Genomic DNA, 24,931 nt, shown 5'->3' on the forward strand with positions numbered 1-24,931 from the left:
CCTCTACTATGTTATTGTTGGTGATGTTATGGGTGGACCTCTACTATGTTATTGGTGGTGATGTTATGGGTGGACCTCTACTATGTTATTGGTGGTGATGTTATGGACCTCTACTATGTTATTGGTGGTGATGTTATGGACCTCTACTATGTTATTGGTGGTGATGTTATGGACCTCTACTATGTTATTGGTGGTGATGTTATGGGTGGACCTCTACTATGTTATTGGTGGTGATGTTATGGACCTCTACTATGTTATTGGTGGTGATGTTATGGGTGGACCTCTACTATGTTATTGTTGGTGATGTTATGGGTGGACCTCTACTATGTTATTGGTGGTGATGTTATGGACCTCTACTATGTTATTTTTGGTGATGTTATGGACCTCTACTATGTTATTGTTGGTGATGTTATGGGTGGACCTCTACTATGTTATTGTTGGTGATGTTATGGGTGGACCTCTACTATGTTATTGGTGGTGATCTTATGGGTGGACCTGTACTATGTTATTGGTGGTGATGTTATGGGTGGACCTCTACTATGTTATTGTTGGTGATGTTATGGGTGGACCTCTACTATGTTATTGGTGGTGATGTTATGGGTGGACCTCTACTATGTTATTGGTGGTGATGTTATGGACCTCTACTATGTTATTGGTGGTGATGTTATGGACCTCTACTATGTTATTGGTGGTGATGTTATGGACCTCTACTATGTTATTGGTGGTGATGTTATGGGTGGACCTCTACTATGTTATTGGTGGTGATGTTATGGGTGGACCTCTACTATGTTATTGGTGGTGATGTTATGGGTGGACCTCTACTATGTTATTGGTGGTGATGTTATGGGTGGACCTCTACTATGTTATTGGTGGTTATGTTATGGGTGGACCTCTACTATGTTATTGTTGGTGATGTTATGGGTGGACCTCTACTATGTTATTGGTGGTGATGTTATGGACCTCTACTATGTTATTGTTGGTGATGTTATGGGTGGACCTCTACTATGTTATTGGTGGTGATGTTATGGACCTCTACTATGTTATTGGGGGTGGTGTTATGGGTGGACCTCTACTATGTTATTGTTGGTGATGTTATGGGGCTCTACTATGTTATTGTTGGTGATGTTATGGACCTCTACTATGTTATTGTTGGTGTTGTTATGGACCTCTACTATGTTATTGGTGGTGATGTTATGGGTCTACCTCTACTATGTTATTGTTGGTGATGTTATGGACCTCTACTATGTTATTGGTGGTGATGTTATGGGTGGACCTCTACTATGTTATTGTTGGTGATGTTATGGACCTCTACTATGTTATTGGTGGTGATGTTATGGACCTCTACTATGTTATTGTTGGTGATGTTATGGGTGGACCTCTACTATGTTATTGTTGGTGATGTTATGGACCTCTACTATGTTATTGTTGGTGATGTTATGGACCTCTACTATGTTATTGTTGGTGATGTTATGGGTGGACCTCTACTATGTTATTGGTGGTGATGTTATGGGTGGACCTCTACTATGTTATTGGTGGTGATGTTATGGACCTCTACTATGTTATTGGTGGTGATGTTATGGGTGGACCTCTACTATGTTATTGGTGGTGATGTTATGGGTGGACCTCTACTATGTTATTGGTGGTGATGTTATGGACCTCTACTATGTTATTGTTGGTGATGTTATGGGTGGACCTCTACTATGTTATTGGTGGTGATGTTATGGACCTCTACTATGTTATTTGTTGGTGATGTTATGGGTGGACCTCTACTATGTTATTTGTTGGTGATGTTATGGACCTCTACTATGTTATTGTTGGTGATGTTATGGACCTCTACTATGTTATTGGTGGTGATGTTATGGACCTCTACTATGTTATTGTTGGTGATGTTATGGGTGGACCTCTACTATGTTATTGGTGGTGATGTTATGGGTGGACCTCTACTATGTTATTGGTGGTGATGTTATGGACCTCTACTATGTTATTGGTGGTGATGTTATGGGTGGACCTCTACTATGTTATTGTTGGTGATGTTATGGACCTCTACTATGTTATTGTTGGTGATGTTATGGACCTCTACTATGTTATTGGTGGTGATGTTATGGACCTCTACTATGTTATTGTTGGTGATGTTATGGGTGGACCTCTACTATGTTATTGGTGGTGATGTTATGGGTGGACCTCTACTATGTTATTGGTGGTGATGTTATGGACCTCTACTATGTTATTGGTGGTGATGTTATGGGTGGACCTCTACTATGTTATTGTTGGTGATGTTATGGACCTCTACTATGTTATTGTTGGTGATGTTATGGACCTCTACTATGTTATTGGTGGTGACGTTATGGACCTCTACTATGTTATTGGTGGTGATGTTATGGGCCAATTTGTTAAACACTTAGTGTACAAACCCTTATTGTCAGGCTGATGGAAAAGCTAGCCAAAGAAGTGTTAAACTATAAATCAGTGGTTGAAGTGTTTAACTATAAATCAGTTGATTTGCGACAATAACACAAACATATTAAGCAGGAGATTCAAACGAGCCTTACAATTATAATCCAAAAGTAATGTGAAATGCACTCATATGCAACCTGTAAATGGAGGCTATTTTTGCTGTCAGCCTATGAGAACTCCCCTGAGTTTCCCCCACGGTGGTGAATTAGTGAATAGACACAGAGCTTAATGTGAGTTTCCTTGAGTAGCACTCCTGATCTAGTGCTGTAATATTCAGAATACATTGTGAAAACTAATCTTTGCTCACCATTTTTTGCTCCAGGCAGATATACTACATCCATAACTAGTGGTTTCCTCATTACCAGATATACTACATCCATAACTAGTGGTTTCCTCATTACTAGATATACTACATCCATAACTAGTGGTTTCCTCATTACCAGATATACTACATCCATAACTAGTGGTTTCCTCATTAGCAGATATACTACATCCATAACTAGTGGTTTCCTCATTACCAGATATACTACATCCATAACTAGTGGTTTCCTCATTACCAGATATACTACAGCCATAACTAGTGGTTTCCTCATTACCATATATACTATATCCATAACTAGTGGTTTCCTCATTACCAGATATACTACATCCATAACTAGTGGTTTCCTCATTACCAGATATACTACATCCATAACTAGTGGTTTCCTCATTACTAGATATACTACATCCATAACTAGTGGTTTCCTCATTACCAGATATACTACATCCATAACTAGTGGTTTCCTCATTAGCAGATATACTACATCCATAACTAGTGGTTTCCTCATTACCAGATATACTACATCCATAACTAGTGGTTTCCTCATTACCAGATATACTACAGCCATAACTAGTGGTTTCCTCATTACCAGATATACTACATCCATAACTAGTGGTTTCCTCATTACCAGATATACTACATCCATAACTAGTGGTTTCCTCATTACCAGATATACTACAGCCATAACTAGTGGTTTCCTCATTACCAGATATACTACATCCATAACTAGTGGTTTCCTCATTACCAGATATACTACATCCATAACTAGTGGTTTCCTCATTACCAGATATAGTACATCCATAATTTGTAAGTCGCTCTGGATAAGAGCGTCTGCTAAATGACTTAAATGTAATGTAAATGTAATAAATATCGGTTTCCTCATTAGTGGGGAGGAGTTTCTACAACCAAATTGCATGTGCATCGCCCTCATGCCGCAATTTTATTAAACACAGAAAGGGGCCTATATTGGAGACCAAAGTCGTCTGGCACACTGCTTAGAGTTTTCAACAAGTGTAATAATTTATTTCTAGCCTACAATCATCGATGTTACTACTAATGTGAAAACAAGACAAAATATGACTATTCTTGCTCATTTTAAGACAAATGTCAAGTAATCATTACATTCATTACAGATGTCAATTGTTGTACAACATCATGGCTACGCTGTTGGCATCACCTTTTATAGTGGATTTCTGCTGTTTTGGGCCTTTAATCATCTGTCTGTCTTTGTTGTTCACACAGGAGAGATACGTGACTATCGTGGATCCTCTGGGGAGCCTCAACAACCTCGTGATGCTGACGAGGCAGAGAAGAGTCTCTCCAGATCAGAACACCTCAAGAAACACCTGCAGAGATCCACAGTGAAGTGAACTCACTGCTCCTCTGACTGTACCTCATCAGGCATTAAAATTAATCAGAGAATACACACAGGAGAGAAACCTTTTAGATGTGGTCAATGTGGGAAGAGTTTTGGTCGGTCTGGAAAGCTGATTTTACACCAGAGAACACACACTGGAGAGAAACCTTTTAGCTGTGATCAATGTGGGAAGAGTTTCACTACATCTGATCATCTGACAGTACACCAGAGAATACACACAGGAGAGAAATCTTATAGCTGTGATCAATGTGGGAAGAGTTTCACTACATCAAGCATTCTGACTGTACACCAGAGAAGACACACAGGAGAGAAACCTTATAGCTGTGGTAAATGTTGGAAGAGTTTTGGTCAATCTGGACATCTGACAGTGCACCAGAGAACACACACAGGAGAGAAACCTTATAGCTGTGGACAATGTGACAAGAGATACTCTGATAAAAGATCTCTGATCAAACATCAGAAAATACATGGAGTTGTTTCATGATATCAATGAAAAAATGTCACAATGTAGAATGTTTAAACATTGTAGTAGGAGTATTTTAATGATGTCACAATGTAGAATGTTTTAACATTGTAGAAGGAGTATTTTAATGATGTCACAATGTAGAACCCTAAATGTTTATCCCCTGTTCTATTGATTTCAGCATGATATGGATATTAGCCTCAGGGGGAAAATCCAGGCTCTGAAATGGAAGAGTTACTATTTATGAGATTTAACAAAAAGTGACTAACAAAAAAAGAGCTGTGTTACACTTACCATGTTGGTGACCCACTTGAATCAAAATGCATCACTTCAAAATGTAGCTTGCTGTTTTCTACAAATTGTCCTCTGACCAGGGATGTACACATTATTCCCAGATTCCGTGTGGTTTTTGAGCTGTTAGTTTTAACAGGACGTGCAACCTCATCTCCCTCCTGTCGTACAATTGATTTCAACACGTTATCGATGAGTTATGACAAATTAGTGTTGCGTTCCTTTGTTTAGCGACCCCTACATTTAAATGTATCACTCCAAAATGTAGCTGACTGTCTTCTGCAGGTTGTCCTCTAATCAGTGAGGTAAAATATATCTCCCATTTCCATGTGTTTTACTTTAGTTGTGTTAGTTTCAACAGCACATACAACCTGATTTCCCCCCTAATGGATATCAGTGATTTATTGCTACTTGTCAAAACAACAGCGTTTCTGGTGCTTGTGCAGTTTATAAGGAGCTTGTTTTAAAAAAATAGAAGTAATATGATTATTGTGGCAGATGTTTGTGTATATAGCACATTTTATTTTTAGGTTTTCAATGTATCACAAACTCTGCATATTGGTTATTGATTTAGACACGATAAAACTTTGTTTTGACAGTGGGGCTATCCCACCTAGCAAAATGTAATTGAAAAGCCGTTGAAAATAAGATTATGCAACCAAATATTTTATATTTACATTTCATGTAAGATTTGGTAATGATTATTATTAATGCAACCAACTGACCATTTTTGGGTAGAATTATATTGACATTGTTGCCCTGCTTTTAGAATATCAGGGTTAATTCTCATTCTCAAATGTCCGTGTTAAGGACAACTTGGTTGCTGATTGTCTCAAGGGTGGGCAGTCAAAAAGTTTTGCGTTTAGGCAGTGAGTTGCCCATGGATCAGAATGAGTTTTGTTTGGGCTCGTTCCAAGGAGACGAGAGTTCTAGAAGCTAGTGAGTTTTAGGAAGACTAGAGTTCTAGAAGCTAGTGAGGAAAAAAAAAAATTGTTAAATTGTTGACAGCCAGTAGACACCATGTTTATATTGGTGAAGGTGAAGCATTGTAGTTGATTATAATGTGAAATGGAAGTTGTTTTCTGTTGGTGGTAAGTATTCTCTTAAGTTGTTATAGTCTTTGGTTTTTCCATTTCTGTTAGTCAGTATGTGTTACACCGGCTTGTCCATCTCGTTAGTGGGAAGGTGTTTCACCTGAGCTGGTCCAGGTTCTATTTAAGAGTGTCTGGCCCAGTGCTCCAGTTGTCTTGATACATGTGGAGAGTCAACACCTTTAGTTGCTCCACCTTTTTGGTTTGCTTCCTGTCTTTAAGTTTGGTGTGGGATTTTCTTTTGTTTTCCTCTTCTTGGGCAGATTTAGTGGGTCTCATGGTGGGTGTCTTTTAGATCCCAGTTGTTGTTACTAGTCAACTTTCAGTGGACACTGAGAGCAAAATTGCAAGATTATGTTATAATACTTTTATTGCATCAAATGGTTGTTTTATGCAACAGAATAGAGGGTTCTTAGAACTATTGTCTCTGTGTGTTCTACTGAGGATGGGCCTCTGGGAGAAAACACTGACAGGAGATTTACAATGTGTTTTGGGTGATAAAACCTAAAGAGACTGCATTCCAGAACATGAGTTAATGTTTCTGTTCTATATGGTACCAGGGAGAGATGACCTCAGGGCCAGACCCTGGTCTCTACACAAAGAGTCATGTTTTTACAGCAGATACTGTCTGCTGAGAATTAGAAGCATCTTTCATACAAATCTTAAGCTTGTGACCCATTCTATTCATCGGTTGTTTGTCATGTAGGTTGAAAGGGGTGTATCTTGGCTTTAAAATACCTTTGTACTTTTGTATCGTGGTTCTCAACGAGTCATCTGGGGGTGATTCATCTCTCAACGAATCATCTGGGAGTGATTCGTCGACCAGCCATCATTATCGTAGAGCACTCAATTGATTCACCCTATATTTGCGTGTTGTATTGACCTGCTCCCTTATTAATAAGTTAATAAAGATTTAGTTTAAGTATAACTCTGACTTGTGTGATAAGTTTGTCTCCTCATTTGATGTTAAAGAAATGAATCTTCACTTGGTGACCGCTCCTGGTGACCTGGGTAAATGGTGCCCCAGGGATCCCTCTAACTTGGGATCTCAGGGAGACCACACTTCGGGAACGGAGCAGATGGACCCACCTTTGATCTGAGAGGCAGCGAGCCGAGTGGATACCACATCTTGAACGTAGTTTTAAAAAAAGAGGTGAGTGAAACACGTAAAGTGGAGTTTTTAGAAAAGCCTCGTAGGCTCTGAGTGTGTATTCCTGTGTGGAGGTGTAAACAGGGCCCAGTCAGGAGGCTCTGAGTGTGTATTCCTGTGTGGAGGTGTAAACAGGGCCCAGTCAGGAGGCTCTGAGTGTGTATTCCTGTGTGGAGGTGTAAACAGGGCCCAGTCAGGAGGCTCTGAGGCTGAGTCAGCTATCTGTGTGAACTGGATGAAAACTAGAATCTGTGTTTACTAGTTAAGACCATTTGTGATATAGTATAAGATGGTACGGTGCACCTGGAATTATTTTAAACCTTTACCCCATTTTAGAAGTATTGAAAGATGTAAATGTATGAGTTTCATTATCCTAGTAACTAACCATTAGATAAATGTGAAAATATTCCTGCAGGTTAAAATATTATTGAAAAACAACTAATTGATTATCTTGAACGTAGTTTAAAAAAAAAAAGAATGTGAGCGAAGCACGCAAAGTGGAGTTTTTAGAAAAGCCTCGTAGGCTCTGAGTGTGTATTCCTGGGGGGGGGGGCTTGGAGGTGTAAACAGGGCCCAGCCAGCCATCTGTGAACTGAATGAAAACTAGAATCTGTGTTTACTAGTTAAGACCATTTATGATATAGTATAAGCTAGTAAGGTGCACCTGTAATTATTTTAAACATATACTTGATTTAAACCTGTAATAGTTAGTTAACGAAGCTAACGTTAGCTAGTTCATTATCACAAAAGTGAGAACTGCTCTAGATTGGAAACTTACGTTAATGAGAGTAAAGCCATGTTGGCTTTATGGAAACTTGTTTTAAACCTGTACTTATTCTAAACCTGTACCCCATTTTAGAAATAATGAAAAATGTATGAGTTGCATTATCCTAGGAACTAACCATGAGATAGAAATGTGAAAATATTCCTGCAGGTTAAAATATTGTTGAAAAACAACTAATTGATTAGTTATGTTTGAGAATAGCATTGTGTGACAGGCTGACTTGAAAGATTATACTCAACATTTTGCTGCGTGGCAATACTGTGTTTGGATTCTGAAGGGCATTTATACAAAAGAGGTAGTCTAGACACTGTATTAATACCATTATGCATTTGAATCCCATCTACAGCTACCATCTAAGATATTAATTTCCCTCCACAAGGGGGCGGACATGTAACGTTTCCCAAATGGGATAGTATTGTACATGTAACGTTTCCAAAATGGGATAGTATTGTACATGTAACGTTTCCAAAATGGGATAGTATTGTACATGTAATGTTTCCAAAATGGGATAGTATTGTACATGTAACGTTTCCAAAATGGGATAGTATTGTACATGTAACGTTGCCAAAATGGGATAGTATTGTCCATGTCACGTTATGCCCCCTTGTGAGTTAATAGTATTGCATGCTGTAGCAGGCTATATAAAGAGGAAGACCTCCATTGACGATTCAGTTCGTTGTAACATCTCGTCTGGACAGGTCACCGTCCTTACTTAGTTTAGTTAGTTAGTTAGTTAATGAACTAGCTAACGTTAGCTTCGTTATCACAAAAGTGAAACTGCTCTAGATTGGAAACTTACGTTAATGAGTGTAAAGCCATGTCGGCTTTATGGAAACGATATACAATATATGGGAATGAATATAGTTGAGGAAATAATCCAAACCTAGTTGTGCCTAGGTTAGGTAGCTAGCTAACGGTACTGTACTGTAGCTCATACAACGCCGACGGTCAAACCCGGCTTTCTAATATTTACGTTCATTAACTATAGTAACGTTATGGAAGATATTCACAGAAAACCATCATTGTCTTCGTTATTCATTATTAGTATGTTATATTATTATAATAAAATTATTTCGAGACATATTCAGAGCCAAACATTAACCCAACTTAACCTTTTTAACTGTTGTCGCATCCAAACTTGTCACCATCGTTTTCAGTTGTAATTGCGAAGTTCCCGGAAGAAGTCCAGCAACAACGGAGGTTCCTCGATGAACCCACCTTCTAACAAGTTCTTTGAAGAACCTTTTGGGGCTGTTTTTCATTGACCAAGAACCCTACGGTTCTTAGGGGATCTGAGAACAACTCCAGTTGAACCCTTCATTTTTAGAGTGTAGTCGGCTCTATTTACTCTCAGATTCAAACATGATGATTAGTATCAACGATCAAGTCAGCTGCTGCTGCTCCAATACAGTATGAGGTGAGACGGTGAACTGATGTTGAACCGGGCAGTCAGCTGCTGCTGCTCCAATACAGTATGAGGTGAGACAGTGAACTGATGTTGAACTGGGCAGTCAGCTGCTGCTGCTCCAATACAGTATGAGGTGAGACGGTGAACTGATGTTGAACCGGGCAGTCAGCTGCTGCTGCTCCAATACAGTATGAGGTGAGACGGTGAATATGTACATGTAGGTAGAGTTATTAAAGTGACTATGCATAGATGATAACAGAGAGTGGGGGGGGCCCCTTCCTCTGACACCGCCTGGTAAAGAGGTCTTGGATGGCAGGGAGCTTGGCCCCAGTGATGTACTGGGCTGTACGCACTACCCTCTGTAGTGCCTTGCGGTCGGAGGCAGAGCAGTTGCCATACCAGGCAGGGATGCAACCAGTCAGGATGCTCTCGATGGTGCAGCTGTAGAAGCTTTTGAGGATCTGAGGACCCATGCTAAATCTTTTCAGTCTCCTGAGGAGGAATAGGTTTTGTCGTGCCCTCTTCACGATTATCTTGGTGTGCTTGGACCATGATAGTTTGTTAGTGATGTGGACACCAAGGAACTTGAAGCTCTCAACCTGCTCCACTACAGCCCCGTCGATGAGAATGGGGGCGTGCTGTCTTCCTTTTCCTGTAGTCCACAATCATCTCCTTTGTCTTGATCATATGGAGGGAGAGGTTGTTTTCCTTGCACCACACGGCCAGGTCTCTGACCTCCTCCCTATAGGCTCTCTCATCGTTGTTGGTGATCAGGCCTACCACTATTGTGGCATCGGCAAACTTAATGATGGTGTTGGAGTCGTGCCTGGCCGTGCAGTCATGAGTGAACAGGGACTACAGGAGGAGACTGAGCAGCACCCCAGAGGGGCCCCTGTGTTGAGGATCAGCGTGGCGGGTGTGTTGTTACCTACCCTTAAAAAACCTCTCTGGGCTAGGTGGGACGAAATCGTCCCACCTACGCAACAGCCAGTGTAATCCCGTGGCGCGATATTCAAATACCTTAGAAATGCTATTACTTCAATTTCTCAAACATATGACTATTTTACACCATTTTAAAGACAAGACTCTCGTTAATCTAACCACACTGTCCGATTTCAAAAAGGCTTTACAACGAAAGCAAAACATTAGATTATGTCAGCAGAGTACCCAGCCAGAAATAATCAGACACCCAGTTTTCAAGCTAGCATATAATGTCACATAAACCCAAACCACAGCTAAATGCAGCACTAACCTTTGATGATCTTCATCAGATGACAATCCTAGGACATTATGTTATACAATACATGCATGTTTTGTTCAATCAAGTTCATATTTATATCAAAAACCAGCTTTTTACATTAGCATGTGACGTTCAGAACTAGCATTCCCACCGAACACTTCCGGTGAATTTACTAAATTACTCACGATAAACGTTCACAAAAAACATAACAATTATTTTAAGAATTATAGATACAGAATTCCTTTATGCACTCGCTATGTCCGATTTTAAAATAGCTTTTTGGTGAAAGCACATTTTGCAATATTTTGAGTAGATAGCCCAGCATCACAGGGCTAGCTATTTAGACACCCACCAAGTTTAGCCCTCACCAAAGTCAGATTTACTATAAGAAAAATGTTATTACCTTTGCTGTTCTTCGTCAGAATGCACTCCCAGGACTTCTACTTCAATAACAAATGTTGGTTTGGTTCAAAATAATCCATAGTTATGTTCAAATATCCTCTGTTTTGTTCGTGCGTTCAAGACACTATCCGAAGGGTAAATAAGGGTGACGCGCCCGACGCGTTTCGTGACAAAACATTTCTAAATATTCCATTACCGTACTTCGAAGCATGTCAACCGCTGTTTAAAATCAATTTTGATGCCATTTTTCTCGTAAAAAAGCGATAATATTCCGACCGGGAAGGGGGGGGGGGGGTAATGTAATCTGGCCTAGCTGGTTTATGGTTTATAATGACCCGGGGGGGGGGAATGTAGTCTGGCCTAGCTGGTTTATGCTTTATAATAAACTGGGGGGGGGGGGGGGGTAATGTAGTCTGGCCTAGCTGGTTTATGGTTTATAATGACCCAGGGGGGGGGGGTAATGTAGTCTGGCCTAGCTGGTTTATGGTTTATAATGACCCGGGGGGGGGGGGTTAATGTAGTCTGGCCTAGCTGGTTTATGGTTTATAATGACCCGGGGGGGGGGGGTTAATGTAGTCTGGCCTAGCTGGTTTATGGTTTATAATGACCCGGGGGGGGGTAATGTAGTCTGGCCTAGCTGGTTTATGGTTTATAATGACCCGGGGGTAATGTAGTCTGGCCTAGCTGGTTTATAATAACCCAGGGGGGGGGGGTAATGTAGTCTGGCCTAGCTGGTTTATGGTTTATAATGACCCAGGGGGGGTAATGTAGTCTGTCCTAGCTGGTTTTTGGTTTATAATAACCCGGGGGGGGGGGGGGGTAATGTAGTCTGGCATAGCTGGTTTATGGTTTATAATGACCCAGGGGGGGTAATGTAGTCTGGCCTATCTGGTTTATGGTTTATAATGACCCAGGGAGGGGGGGGGGGGGTAATGTAGTCTGGCCTTGCTGGTTTATGGTTTATAATGACCCAGGGGGGGGGGGTAAATGTAGTCTGGCCTAGCTGGTTTATGGTTTATAATGACCCAGGGGGGGGGGGGGGGGGGTAATGTAGTCTGGCCCGTGTTTTAGTTAAAAGACAGAGAAAATAAAAACATGGGGTCGCCTCGTGCACGCGCCTCAGTCTCATTGTCCTCTGATAGACCACTTACCAAAGGCGCTAATGTTTTTCAGCCAGGGTCTGCAAAGACATCATTCAGCTTTTTCCCGAGTTCTGAGAGCCTATGGGAGCCGTAGGAAGTGTCACGTTAAAGCAAAGATCCTAAGTTTTCAATAAAGAGAGTCAAGAAGCCCAAGGAATGGTCAGAGAGGGCACTTCCTGTACAGAATCTTCTCAGGTTTTTGCCTGCCATATGAGTTCTGTTATACTCACAGACACCATTCAAACAGTTTTAGAAACTTTAGGGTGTTTTCTATCCAAAGCCAATTATATTCATATTCTAGTTTCTGGGCAGCAGTAATAACCAGATTAAATCAGGGACGTTTTTTATCCGGCCGTGTAAATACTGCCCCCTACCCCTAACAGGTTAAAAAACATGAGCTGGCGCACACCCAGAAAAATAGTTTGTGAGGAGGTGCTGACTAACGGCGAATAAACTATAAACTATCAAAATAAATAAAGTCGCACACTCCATGTATAAACTCCCAGCAATTGAATGGGTATTTACCAACGTTTCGGCATCATTGTGCCTTCCTCAGGGTGATGTCATGAATACTTGAACCAGGTTATGTAGACAAACAGTGCAATTAGTGCAACCAATGACAATAGTGAGGGGTGTGTCATAATGATTAAGTTAATTAAAATGAATTAGTGAAATTGTTAAAAAATATATGACATATTAAATATATTACTGTATTGTTATCATATATAAACATCATGGAATATTGTACATCATATTAAATATATTACTGTATTGTTATCATATAGAAACATCATGGAATATTGTACATCATATTAAATATATTACTCTATTGTTATCATATAGAAACATCATGGAATATTGTACATCATTTTAGCATCAACATACATTATTGTTTCATTCAATTTCACATAATAAGGATATTTCATATTTTCAAGTTCAGAAGTCAGAACCCATCACCTGCTTTGTAAAAGAGACGGAATAATGCACAATGGTCAATGCTATCTGGGATCCTTGGGACATCTCTGCCCTAAACCCTAACCTTAACCCCTACTTTAACCATTTTAAATGTCAACTTCAACGGGCTAGGGACGTCCCAAGGATGTATCTCTACCTGAAAATACATGATCTAAGTGATTGATAGTTGGTATTCAGCAGTCATAAAGCCTTATTTACTTTAATGAGCTACTAAAATAGTGATTTAGTCAGACAGCAGCTCTACACATTATTGACTGACTGATCCATTCATCCTTCCATCCCTCCTCAGCCTTCCTCTCCTCTGAAGACCCAGTGAGGGTGGAGCTCAGTCAGAGAGCTGTTGAGGGACTGGTTAGGAAGAACACTTCTACAGCCAGAGAGGTGAGAGGTCACACATGGTTTAGATGGTAAATATTTATGTCCCCTTAGCGGTTCATCACGTCAGCAAAAGGGAATATGTTCCATCTATGTTATTTACATTAGTGCAAATTGTCCACTGATATTGGTGTAATTTCTCACCCCTCTTGGCTGTATGAAGTTAATTTCCCCTCAGGCACACACATTTGTTCTTTGATATTACGAAGGTCATTTGTGTATAATGTACTTTTCCCAACATCTCTTTACATTGCTTATGCTTATTTGGTGGCCTGACTGTATCCATACTATATCAAAAGCCCATCCTGGTAGATCTGAACCTAATGCAGCTTGGAGTGATCAGATGACAGAAGTCACATTTAGGTGCCAGTTGTAACTGAGGCCATAGATGCTCCATATCCATTACTTTGAGTGTTTTATATAATATGACTAAATGTGTTTCTGTGTTGCAGGGACAGTCAATAAATGGAACAGCAAGGCAACAGAACATGATATAATCAGAGCTGTGGGAGACCACCTCAAGCCCCTGGTAGAGCCGGGGGTGGTGTTTACCACTCCACCACGCCTTCAGCAGGCTGGAAAAGTGGTTGGTCGGTCATTGGGTTAATTTGTTTTATTATATGGTCAAATAAAATCAAGCTTAATTCATACAGCACATTTCAGACATCGATGCAACAAAATGGCTTCACAGGAAAAAGATTTAAAAAACATTGAAAATAAACAGAAATATTTAGTACACAACAGAACATAAGAGGATAAAAAACAGAAGACTAAACTGAAAAACGAATGATCAAAATGTTAATTGGATGCAATATCCAACCCAAAATATAAGCTTGGGACACTGGAAGTTGACTAGTAACAACAACTGGGACCTAAAAGACACCCACCATGAGACCCACTAAATCTGCCCAAGAAGAGGAAAACAAAAGAAAAACCCACACCACACTTAAAGACAGGAAGCAAACCAAAAAGGTGGAGCAACTAAAGGTGTTGACTCTCCACATGTATCAAGACAACTGGAGCACTGGGCCAGACACTCTTATTAAATAGAACCTGGACCAGCTCAGGTGAAACACCTTCCCACTAACGAGATGGACAAGCCAGCACAGGTGTAACACATACTGACTAACGAGGTGACACCAATCAGTGCGTCCGACGTGCTAACGAGCTAGACGTGCTAACGAGCTAGACGTGCTAACGTCCAACCTCAAACCATAAATGGAAAAACCAAAGCCTTTAACACCTTCCCCCTTAAGACAACAAATATATCCTATATTTTTGTTGGACAAGTTTGCTCACCACCAACAGAAAACAACTTCCATTTCACATTATAATCAACTAAATGTATTCCCTTCTACAATATAAACATGGTGTCTACTGGCTGTCAACAATTAAAAACAAGAAAAAAAATGTCTAAATAATATACAGTATCTTTCGTTCTATACAATCCTTCCTTAGCTTCTAGAACTCTTGTCCTCTTGGAACGAGCCCAAACAAAACTCATCTCCAATAGGACACAGACATGTCTGATTTCAAGAGGAAACTCCTGCAATATCCATAGTAACTTTCCACCTCACTGCAGAGCTTCTCTCTCTTTTCAGGGTTCACTAGATAGGCATGTTGTTGGATCAGGGCCCAGTCCCCAATGTCATGTTCTAGTACATTTGGTTTGGCACATCTGAGAATGAACTCTGATATTCTAAAAACAGGGCAACAATGTCAATATAATTGTACCCAAAAATTGTCAGTTGGTTGCATAAATAATTATGATTACTAAATGTTACATGAAATGAAAATATGAAATAGCCCCAATGTCAAAACACAGTTTTAAGTGTCCAAATCAATAACCAATACGCAGAAACAGTTTGGGATGAATTGAAAACCTAAACATAAAATGTGCTATATACACAAAACATCTGCCACAATAATCATATTACTTGTATTTTTTTTAAACAAGCACCTTGTTTTGACAAGTAGCAATAAATCACTGATAATCGATTAGGGGGGAAATCAGGTTGTACGTGCTGTTGAAACTAACACAACTAAAAAAACATGGAAATGGGAGATATATTTTACCTCACTGATTAGAGGACAACCTGCAGAAGACAGTCAGCTACATTTTGGACTGATACATTTAAATTTAGGGGTCACTAAACAAAGGAACACTTACTTGTCATAACTCATCGATATCATGTTGAAATCAATTGTGCGAGAGGAGGGAGATGAGGTTGCACGTCCTGTAAAAACTAACAGCTCCAAAACCACACGGAATCTGGGAATAATGTGTACATCACTGGTTAGAGGACAATTTGTAGAAAACAGCCATCTACATTTTGATTCAAGTGGGTCACCAATGCTGTAAATGTAACACAGCTCTTTTTTTGTTAAATCTCATAAATAGTACTCCTCCAATTCAGAGCCTGGATTTTCCCCCTGAGGCTAATATCCATATAATGTTGAAATCAATAGAACAGGGGGCAAACGTTTAGGCTTCTACATTGTGACATCATTAAAATATATTGATATCATTTAACAACTCCTTCATGTATTTTCTGATATTTGATCAGAGGTCTTTTATCAGATTATCTCTGGTCACAGCTATAAGATTTCTCTCCTGTCTGTGTTCTCTTGTGTACTGTCAGCTCTCCAGATCGACCAAAACTCTTCCCACATTGATTACAGCTATAAGGTTTCTCTCCTGTGTGTATTCTCTGGTGCACTGTCAGCTCTCCAGATCGACCATAACTCTTTCCACACTGATCACAGCTATAAGGTTTCTCTCCTGTGTGTATTCTCTGGTGTCGAGTCAGTGTGCTAGGTGCAGCAAAACTCTTCCCACATTGACCACAGCTATAAGATTTCTCTCCTGTGTGTGTTCTCTGGTGTAAAGTCAGAGAGCCAGACATACTAAAACCCTTCCCACATTGATCACAGCTATAAGGTTTCTCTCCTGTGTGTGTTCTCTGGTGTGATATCAGGCTGATTGACTGAGTAAACCTCTTCCCACATTGACCACAGCTATAAGATTTCTCTCCTGTGTGGGTTCTCTGGTGTAATGTCAGAGAGCCAGACGTACTAAAACTCTTCCCACATTGATCACAGCTATAAGGTTTCTCTCCTGTGTGTGTTCTCTGGTGCACTGTCAGATCTCCAGATTGACCAAAACGCTTCCCACACTGATCACAGCTATAAGGTTTCTCTCCTGTGTGTGTTCTCTGGTGTCGAGTCAGACCTCCAGATCGACCAAAACGCTTCCCACACTGATCACAGATATAAGATTTCTCTCCTGTGTGTGTTCTTTGGTGTAATGTCAGCTGGCCAGATTGAACAAAACTCTTCCCACATTGACCACAGCTATAAGATTTCTCTCCTGTGTGGATTCTCTGATGAATTGTAATGCCTGATGAGGTGAATCTCTTCCCACAGTCAGAGCAGCAGTGAGTTCTCTTCCCTGTGGATCTCTGCAGGTGTTTCTTGAGGTGTTCTGATCTGGAGAGACTCTTCTCTGCCTCGTCAGCATCATGAGGTTGTTGAGGCTCCCCAGAGGATCCAAGATAGTGAAGTATCTCTCCTGTGTGAACAACAAAGTCAGACAGATGATTTAAAGGCCCACAACAGCAGAAATCCACTGTAAAAGGTGATGCCAACAGCGTAGCCATGATGTTATACAACAATTGATATCTGTAATGAATGTTAACATGATTTAACAATTGTCTTAAAATGAGCAAGAACATTCATATTTTGTCTTGTTTTCACATTAGTAGTAACATCTAAGATTGTAGGCTAGAAATAAGTTATTCATGTTGTTGAAACTCTAAGCAGTGTGCCAGACGACTTTTGGTCTCCAATATTGGCCCCTTTCTGTTTTTCCTAAAATTGCTGCATGAGGGCGATGCACATGCAATTTGGTTGTAGAAACTCCTCCCTGCTAATGAGGAAACCGATAGTTATGGATGTACTATATCTGCCTGGAGCAAAAATGGTGAGCAAAGATTTTCGTTTTTCACAATGTATTCTGAATGGGGGAAAACTCAGGGAAGTAACTTCCATTTCCAGGTTGCTTATGAGTGCATTTCACACTACTTTGGATTATAATTGTAAAGCTCGCTTGAATGTTCTGCTTAATATAATGTTTGCTACAGTATTAAGAACCGAGTTAATGACAGTATCCATTTGGGTGTTGTCAATAAAGTTATTTTTTAAATGTATTTTTTATTACATTTTGTTTTTCACCTTTTATTTAAGCAGGTAGGCCAGTTGAGAACAAGTTCTCATTTACAACTGCGACCTGGCCAAGATAAAGCAAAGCAGTGCGACACAAACAACACAGAGTTACACATGGGATAAACAAGCATACAGTCAATAACACAATAGAAAAATCTATATACAGTTGTGCAAATGGAGTAAGGAGGTAAGGCAATAAATAGGCCACAGCAGCGAAGTAATTACAATTTAGCAAATTAACACTGGAGTGATAGATGTGCAGATGATGATGTGCAAGTAGAAATACTGGTGTGCAAAAGAGCAAAAAAGTAAATAAAAACATGGGGATGAGGTAGGCAGTTGGATGGACTATTTACAGATGGGCTGTGTACAGCTGCAGCGATCGGTAAGCTGCTCAGATAGCTGATGCTTAAAGTTAGTGAGGGAGATATATGTCTCCAACTTCAGCGATTTTTGGCAGCAGAGAACTGGAAAGAAATGTGTCCAAAGTAGGTGTTGGCTTTGGGGATGACCAGTGAGATATACCTCTTTGAGTGCGTGCTATGGGTGGGTGTTGCTATGGTGACCAGTGAGTGAAGGCGGCCTAGCAAAGACCTATAGATGACCTGGAGCCAGTGGGTTTGGCGACGAATATGTAGAGAAGGCCAGCCAACGAGAGCATACAGGTCGCAGTGGTGGGTGGTATATGGGGATTTGGTGACAAAACGGATGGCACTGTGATAGACTGCATCCAGTTTGCTGAGTAGAGTGTTGGAGGCTATTTTGAAAATGACATCGCCGAAGTCAAGGATCGGCAGGAAAGTCAGTTTAACGAGGGTATGTTTGGCAGCGTGAGTGAAGGAGGCTTTGTTGCGAAATATGAAGCCAATTCTAGATTTCATTTTGGATTGGAAATGCTTAACTTCATCGGGGTAGGGGGCAGTATTTTCACGTCCGGATGAAAAGCATGCCCAGAGTAAACTGCCTGCTACTCAGGCCCAAAAGCTAGAATATGCATATAATTAGTAGATTTGGATAGAAAACACTGAAGTGTCTAAAACGGTTTGAATAATGTCTGTGAGTATAACAGAACTCATATGTCAGGCAAAACCTTAGAAAAATCCAACCAGGAAGTGTGGAAATCTGAGGTTTGTAGTTTTTCAAGTGATTGCCTATCTAACACACAATATACATCCAATATACAGTGTCTATGGGGTCATATTGCACTTCCTAAGGCTTCCACTAGATGTCAACAGTCTTTAGAATGTTGTTTCAGGCTTCTACTGTGAATGGGGAGAGAATAAGAGCTGATTTAGTCAGGTGTCTGGCCGTTGGCCATTATTTTAGTTACGTGCGCAGCCATGAGCACGAGCTCAGTTCTCTTTCCTTTATGAAGACAAAGGACTTGTCCGGTTGGAATATTATGGAAGATTTATGATAAAAACATCCTAAAGATTGATTCTACACATCGTTTAACGTTTTTGACTTTTCGTCTGGACTTTAGTGCGCGCGCCTTCTGCATTTGGAATAGTGAACCTAACACGCGAACAAAATGGAGGTATTTGGACATAAACATGAACTTTATCGAACAAAACGTACATGTATTGTGGAACTGGGATTCCTGGGAGAGTGCATTCCGATGAAAATCATCAAAGGTAAGTGAATATTTATAATGGTATTTCTGACTTCTGTTGACTCCACAACATGGCGGGTATCTGTATGGCTTGTTTTGGTGTCTGAGCGCTGTACTCAGATTATTGCAAAGTGTGCTTTCGCCGTAAAGCTTTTTTGAAATCTGACACAGCGGTTGCATTAAGGAGAAGTATATCTTTAATTCTATGCATAACAGTTGTATATTTTATCAACGTTTATGATGAGTATTTCTGTAAATTGATATGCTCATTCACCAGAGGTTTTGGAGGCAAAACATTTCTGAACATTACATGCCAATGTAAAATGGGGTTTTTGGATATAAATATGAACTTTATCGAGCAAAACATACATATATTGTGTAACATGAAGTCCTATGAGTGCCATCTGATGAAGATCATCAAAGGTTAGTGATTAATTTTAGCTGTATTTCTGGTTTTTGTGACGCCTCTCCTTGCTTGGAAAATGGCTGTGTGGTTTTTCTTGTCTAGGTGGTGTCCTAACATAATCTAATGCTATGCTTTCGCCGTAAAGCGTTTTTGAAATCGGACACTGTGGTTGGATTAATGAGAAGTGTATCTTTAAAATGGTGTATAATACTTGTATGTGTGAGAAATTTGAATTATGAGATTTTTGTTGTTTTGAATTTGGCGCCCTGCTATTTCAATGGCTGTTGGCGAGGTGGGACGGTAGCGTCCCACCTACCCCAGAGAGGTTTTAACATGCCGGTACATACTGCTGTAATAACATGCAAGCAAATTGTCAGCCAAAATATTGTGTTAGGTAACTTACTTGAAAAGAAATGTCTTTATTACATTGCTTAACATGTTCTTAACATTTGTCATAATTAGTTAAAGCAATGAATTTGTTTCGACTCTCGTTGGACTTCGGCTGCATATTTTCCGCCATTTTCTTCAAATCTGAAAATGATGTGAAGCTATGTCCATTTCATGAAGAATTGCATTATGGGCCCTAAAGTACTGCGTGTATACATCATATTTTGGAGAATTTAGTACGACATCCGGGAACTTTTGGCATACTAACTACATCAACGACATCATAACCGCCATCGATAAGAGACATTACTGTGCAGCCGTATTCATCGACCTGGCCAAGGCTTTCGACTCTGTCAATCACCACATTCTTATTGGCAAAATCGACAGCCTTGGTTTTTCAAATGATGGCCTCGCCTGGTTTACCAACTACTTCTCTGATAGAGTTCAGTGTGTCAAATCGGAGGGCCTGTTGTACGGGCCTCTGGCAGTCTATGGGGGTGCCACAGGGTTCAATTCTCGGGCCGACTCTCTTCTCTGTATACATCAATGATGTCGCTCTTGCTGCTGGTGAGTCTCTGATCCACCTCTACGCAGATGACACCATTCTGTATACTTCTGGCCCCTCTTTGGACACTGTTAACTAACCTCCAAACGAGCTTCAATGCCATACAACTCTCCTTCCGTTGCCTCCAACTGCTCTTAAACGCAGGTAAAACTAAATGCATGCTATTCAATCGATCACTGCCCGCACCTGCTCGCCCGTCCAGCATCACATCACAGCAGCAGGTATATCTCACTGGTCACCCCCAAAGCCAACACCTAAAATTGCGACAAGGGCGATGCACACACAATCTGATTGCAGAAACACCTCCCTGCTAATGCAGAAACCGCTAGTTATGGATGTAGTATATCTGCATGGAGCAAAAATGGTGAGCAAGTGGCCTAAGCTGTGCCATTAGAGATTCTGGGTTCGAGTCCAAGCTCTGTTGCAGCCGGCCGCGACCGGGAGGCCCATGGGGCGACGCACAATTGGCCCACCGTCGTCCGGGTTAGGGGAGGGTTTGGCCGGCAGGGATATCCTTGTCTCATCGCGCACTAGCAACTCATGTGGCGGGCCGGGCGCAGTGCACACTGACCAGGTCGCCAGGTGTACGGTGTTTCCTCCGACACATTGGTGCTGCTGGCTTCCGGGTTGGATGGGCATTGTGTCAAGAAGCAGCGCGGCTAGGTTGGGTTGTGTTTCAGAGGACGCATGGCTCTCGACCTTCGCCTCTCCAGAGTCCGTATGGGAGTTGCAGCGATGAGACAAGACTGTAAGTACCAATTGGGGAGAAAAAAGGGGTGAAAAAAAAATATCTATTTAAAAAATGGTGAGCAAAGATTAGTTTTCACAATGTATTCTGAATATTACAGCACTAGATCAGGAGTGCTACTCAAGGAAACTCACATTAAGCTCTGTGTCTATTCACTACTTCACCACCGTGGGGAAAACTCAGGGGAGTTCTCATAGGCTGACAGCAAATAAAGCCTCCGTTTCCAGGTTGATTATGATTATTATTATTATCATTTTACACTACTTTGGATTATAATTGTAAGGCTCGTTTGAATGTCCTGATTTAATATAATGTTTGTGTTATTGTCGAAAATGTACTACTTTATATTTAAAAACGACTTCAACCAGTAAAATGATCATTGGCCAGTTTTCCATCAGCCTGACATCAGCCTGACAATGAGATTTTGTCCACTAAGTGTATGCCAAAATGGTCTATAATCTCATCTAACAATAACATAGACCTAGGACTATAAATCATTTAATATTTTAGGTGAAACAAGGAGACTAAAATGTCTTTGTCATGACAATTCATAACCTGATCACCAGATAATTTTGTGAATAATCCCACTAGGCTATTCTGTAATGTGTTGTCATTCTAAATGTCCTGAATAAAGGAAAATAGATCTGTGTGTTGTACAGTAGCCTATCCATCAAGGAACATTTCTCTACACATTATGAGCTAAGTATCTCCGTTTCCAAACGGACTAACGAGACCCACTGTAAATCAAGTAGACAATAACACATTATAAATATCGATTTGTTTGGGATGTTGGATCCAACGTGGAGCACGGCATAACTGTCTTTACCGGTGTAATGAATGAAGAACTACATTTGACTGGCATGCAGGAAATTATTTCCTGGATCAGCTGATGATAGTTGAACATGTGACTGTAACTAAACAGCTACAGTATTAAGTATTATGCGTAATTATTTAAGAACTGCATTAATGACAGTATCCATTTGGGTGTTGTCAATAAATTTAAGGTGACTCTCGGTTAGAACCATTGGATTTAGTAAACTGAAATGATTTAGGATTTCTGTGCCCATGAAAACTGTTTTCCCAGCGTAATATAAGGAGACAATAAATGTTACGTAGTTAGAGAGCATTTCAGAGATCTGAATACAAAAAAACTGTCCCACAGCAAGATCCAGTATTTAAGTTAAAGTTCATCATATGACAAGCTTAACGTTATGACTATAACTACTGTTCCCTGAAGGAGGGAAACTAGGTACAACATACTATTAAATCCACACGTTATGACTATAACTACTGTTCCCTGAAGGAGGGGAACTAGGTACAACATACTATTAAATCCACATGTTATGACTATAACTACTGTTCCCTGAAGGAGGGAAACTAGGTACAACATACTATTAAATCCACACTTCGCTGGAAGCCCCGCCTTCCACAGGTGATGAGCGTGAGACTCGGATATATTCCTTAAATGATTTAATCCTTAAATTTAATACCTCACTTCACCGACCCAGGAAGTGGCGGAGCCAAACAGGTGTTGTAACTCGTTCATAACTGGCACGCAGATCGGTAGAAATGGTAAGATAAATTGGCACTTCAAACGGAAATGGAAAAAGTTTGCCTATTTTACCGGAAACTTCAGGAGCATAACGTCAGAATTAACGAAGGCCAGCAGCAGGTGGGGAATTGGTTATTTTCTTCTGGTTATATTGACCTCTGGCTTCCTCAAGTCATTTGTGTGTGTTAATTATTTAATCAAACGCTTGAAGCATCAGTTCAGTTCAAGTTCTGCACATACAGTTGATTTTATTAAACACATGGGGTGTGTCCATATGGAAAAATACACGTCATAACATTTCAACCAATCAATTGGTAGAAAGAAAATACTATTTTTTTAAAATCTGCCCTAGAACATACAACATACATGCATTCAGACCCCTTCCCTTTTTACATATTTGGTTATTATAAAAATGATTTTTTTTTTAAATTATCAATTTTCAGACAATACGTCATAAAGACATCACAATACCCCATAAAAGTGAGAAAAAAAGTTTAGAAATGCTTGTATATATATATATATATATATATATATATATATATATATATATATATATATATATAGGTCATGCCAGTAGGCTACAGTAGGTTGTATCTCTCTAGGTCATGCCAGTAGGTTACAGTAGGTTGTATCTCTCTAGGTCATGCCAGTAGGCTACAGTAGGTTGTAGCTCTCTAGGTCATGCCAGTAGGCTACAGTAGGTTGTATCTCTCTAGGTCATGCCAGTAGGTTACAGTAGGTTGTATCTCTCTAGGTCATGCCAGTAGGTTACAGTAGGTTGTAACTCTAGGTCATGCCAGTAGGTTACAGCAGGTTGTAACTCTAGGTCATGCCAGTAGGTTACAGTAGGTTGTATCTCTAGGTCATGCCAGTAGGTTACAGTAGGTTGTATCTCTCTAGGTCATGCCAGTAGACAACAGTAGGTTGTATCTCTCTAGGTCATGCCAGTAGACAACAGTAGGTTGTATCTCTCTAGGTCATGCCAGTAGGTTACAGTAGGTTGTATCTCTCTAGGTCATGCCAGTAGGCTACAGTAGGTTGTACTCGACTAGGTCATGCCAGTAGGCTACAGTAGGTTGTACTCGACTAGGTCATGCCAGTAGGCTACAGTAGGTTGTATCTCTCTAGGTCATGCCAGTAGGTTACAGTAGGTTGTACTCGTCTAGGTCATGCCAGTAGGCTACAGTAGGTTGTACTCGACTAGGTCATGCCAGTAGGCTACAGTAGGTTGTACTCGACTAGGTCATGCCAGTAGGCTACAGTAGGTTGTATCTCTCTAGGTCATGCCAGTAGGTTACAGTAGGTTGTAACTCTCTAGGTCATGCCAGTAGGTTACAGCAGGTTGTAATTCTCTAGGTCATGCCAGTAGGTTACAGTAGTTGTATCTCTCTAGGTCATGCCAGTAGGTTACAGTAGGTTGTAACTCTAGGTCATGCCAGTAGGTTACAGTAGGTTGTATCTCTAGGTCATGCCAGTAGGTTGTATCTCTCTAGGTCATGCCAGTAGGATACAGTAGGTTGTATCTCTCTAGGTCATGCCAGTAGGCAACAGTATGTTGTATCTCTCTAGGTCATGCCAGTAGGCTACAGTAGGTTGTACTTGTCTAGGTCATGCCAGTAGGCTACAGTAGGTTGTACTCGACTAGGTCATGCCAGTAGGCTACAGTAGGTTGTACTCGACTAGGTCATGCCAGTAGGTTACAGCAGGTTGTAATTCTCTAGGTCATGCCAGTAGGTTACAGCAGGTTGTAATTCTCTAGGTCATGCCAGTAGGTTACAGTAGGTTGTATCTCTCTAGGTCATGCCAGTAGGTTACAGTAGATTGTAACTCTAGGTCATGCCAGTAGGTTACAGTAGGTTGTATCTCTAGGTCATGCCAGTAGGTTACAGTAGGTTGTATCTCTCTAGGTCATGCCAGTAGGCTACAGTAGGTTGTATCTCTCTAGGTCATGCCAGTAGGCAACAG

At 40.5% G+C, this 24,931-nt stretch overlaps 2 protein-coding genes across 2 annotated transcripts in view; one reads left to right on the forward strand and one right to left on the reverse strand.

Moving 5' to 3' along the window:
• Positions 1 to 6,924, forward strand: part of LOC145863554 (uncharacterized) — a 29,109-nt gene extending 22,185 nt beyond the window's left edge. The window contains exon 2 of the mRNA XM_082968341.1: positions 4,016 to 6,924. Within this exon, the coding sequence (XP_082824467.1) occupies positions 4,016 to 4,143 (128 nt within the window). The 3' untranslated portion in view covers positions 4,144 to 6,924. The remainder of the gene's footprint in view (positions 1 to 4,015) is intronic.
• LOC123732931 (uncharacterized) overlaps positions 1 to 19,038 on the reverse strand; it is a 54,246-nt gene extending 35,208 nt beyond the window's left edge. The window contains exons 1-3 of the mRNA XM_045712255.2: positions 19,027 to 19,038; positions 16,129 to 16,855; positions 12,516 to 12,520 (exon numbers count right to left, since the gene is read on the reverse strand). Coding sequence (XP_045568211.2) covers positions 12,516 to 12,520; positions 16,129 to 16,855; positions 19,027 to 19,038 — 744 coding nt within the window. The remainder of the gene's footprint in view (positions 1 to 12,515; positions 12,521 to 16,128; positions 16,856 to 19,026) is intronic.
• Positions 19,039 to 24,931: the final 5,893 nt, after the last annotated feature.

This window comes from Salmo salar, chromosome 02 (assembly GCF_965601325.2).
Source record: "Salmo salar chromosome 02, fSalSal1, whole genome shotgun sequence".
Lineage (NCBI taxonomy): Eukaryota > Metazoa > Chordata > Actinopteri > Salmoniformes > Salmonidae > Salmo > Salmo salar.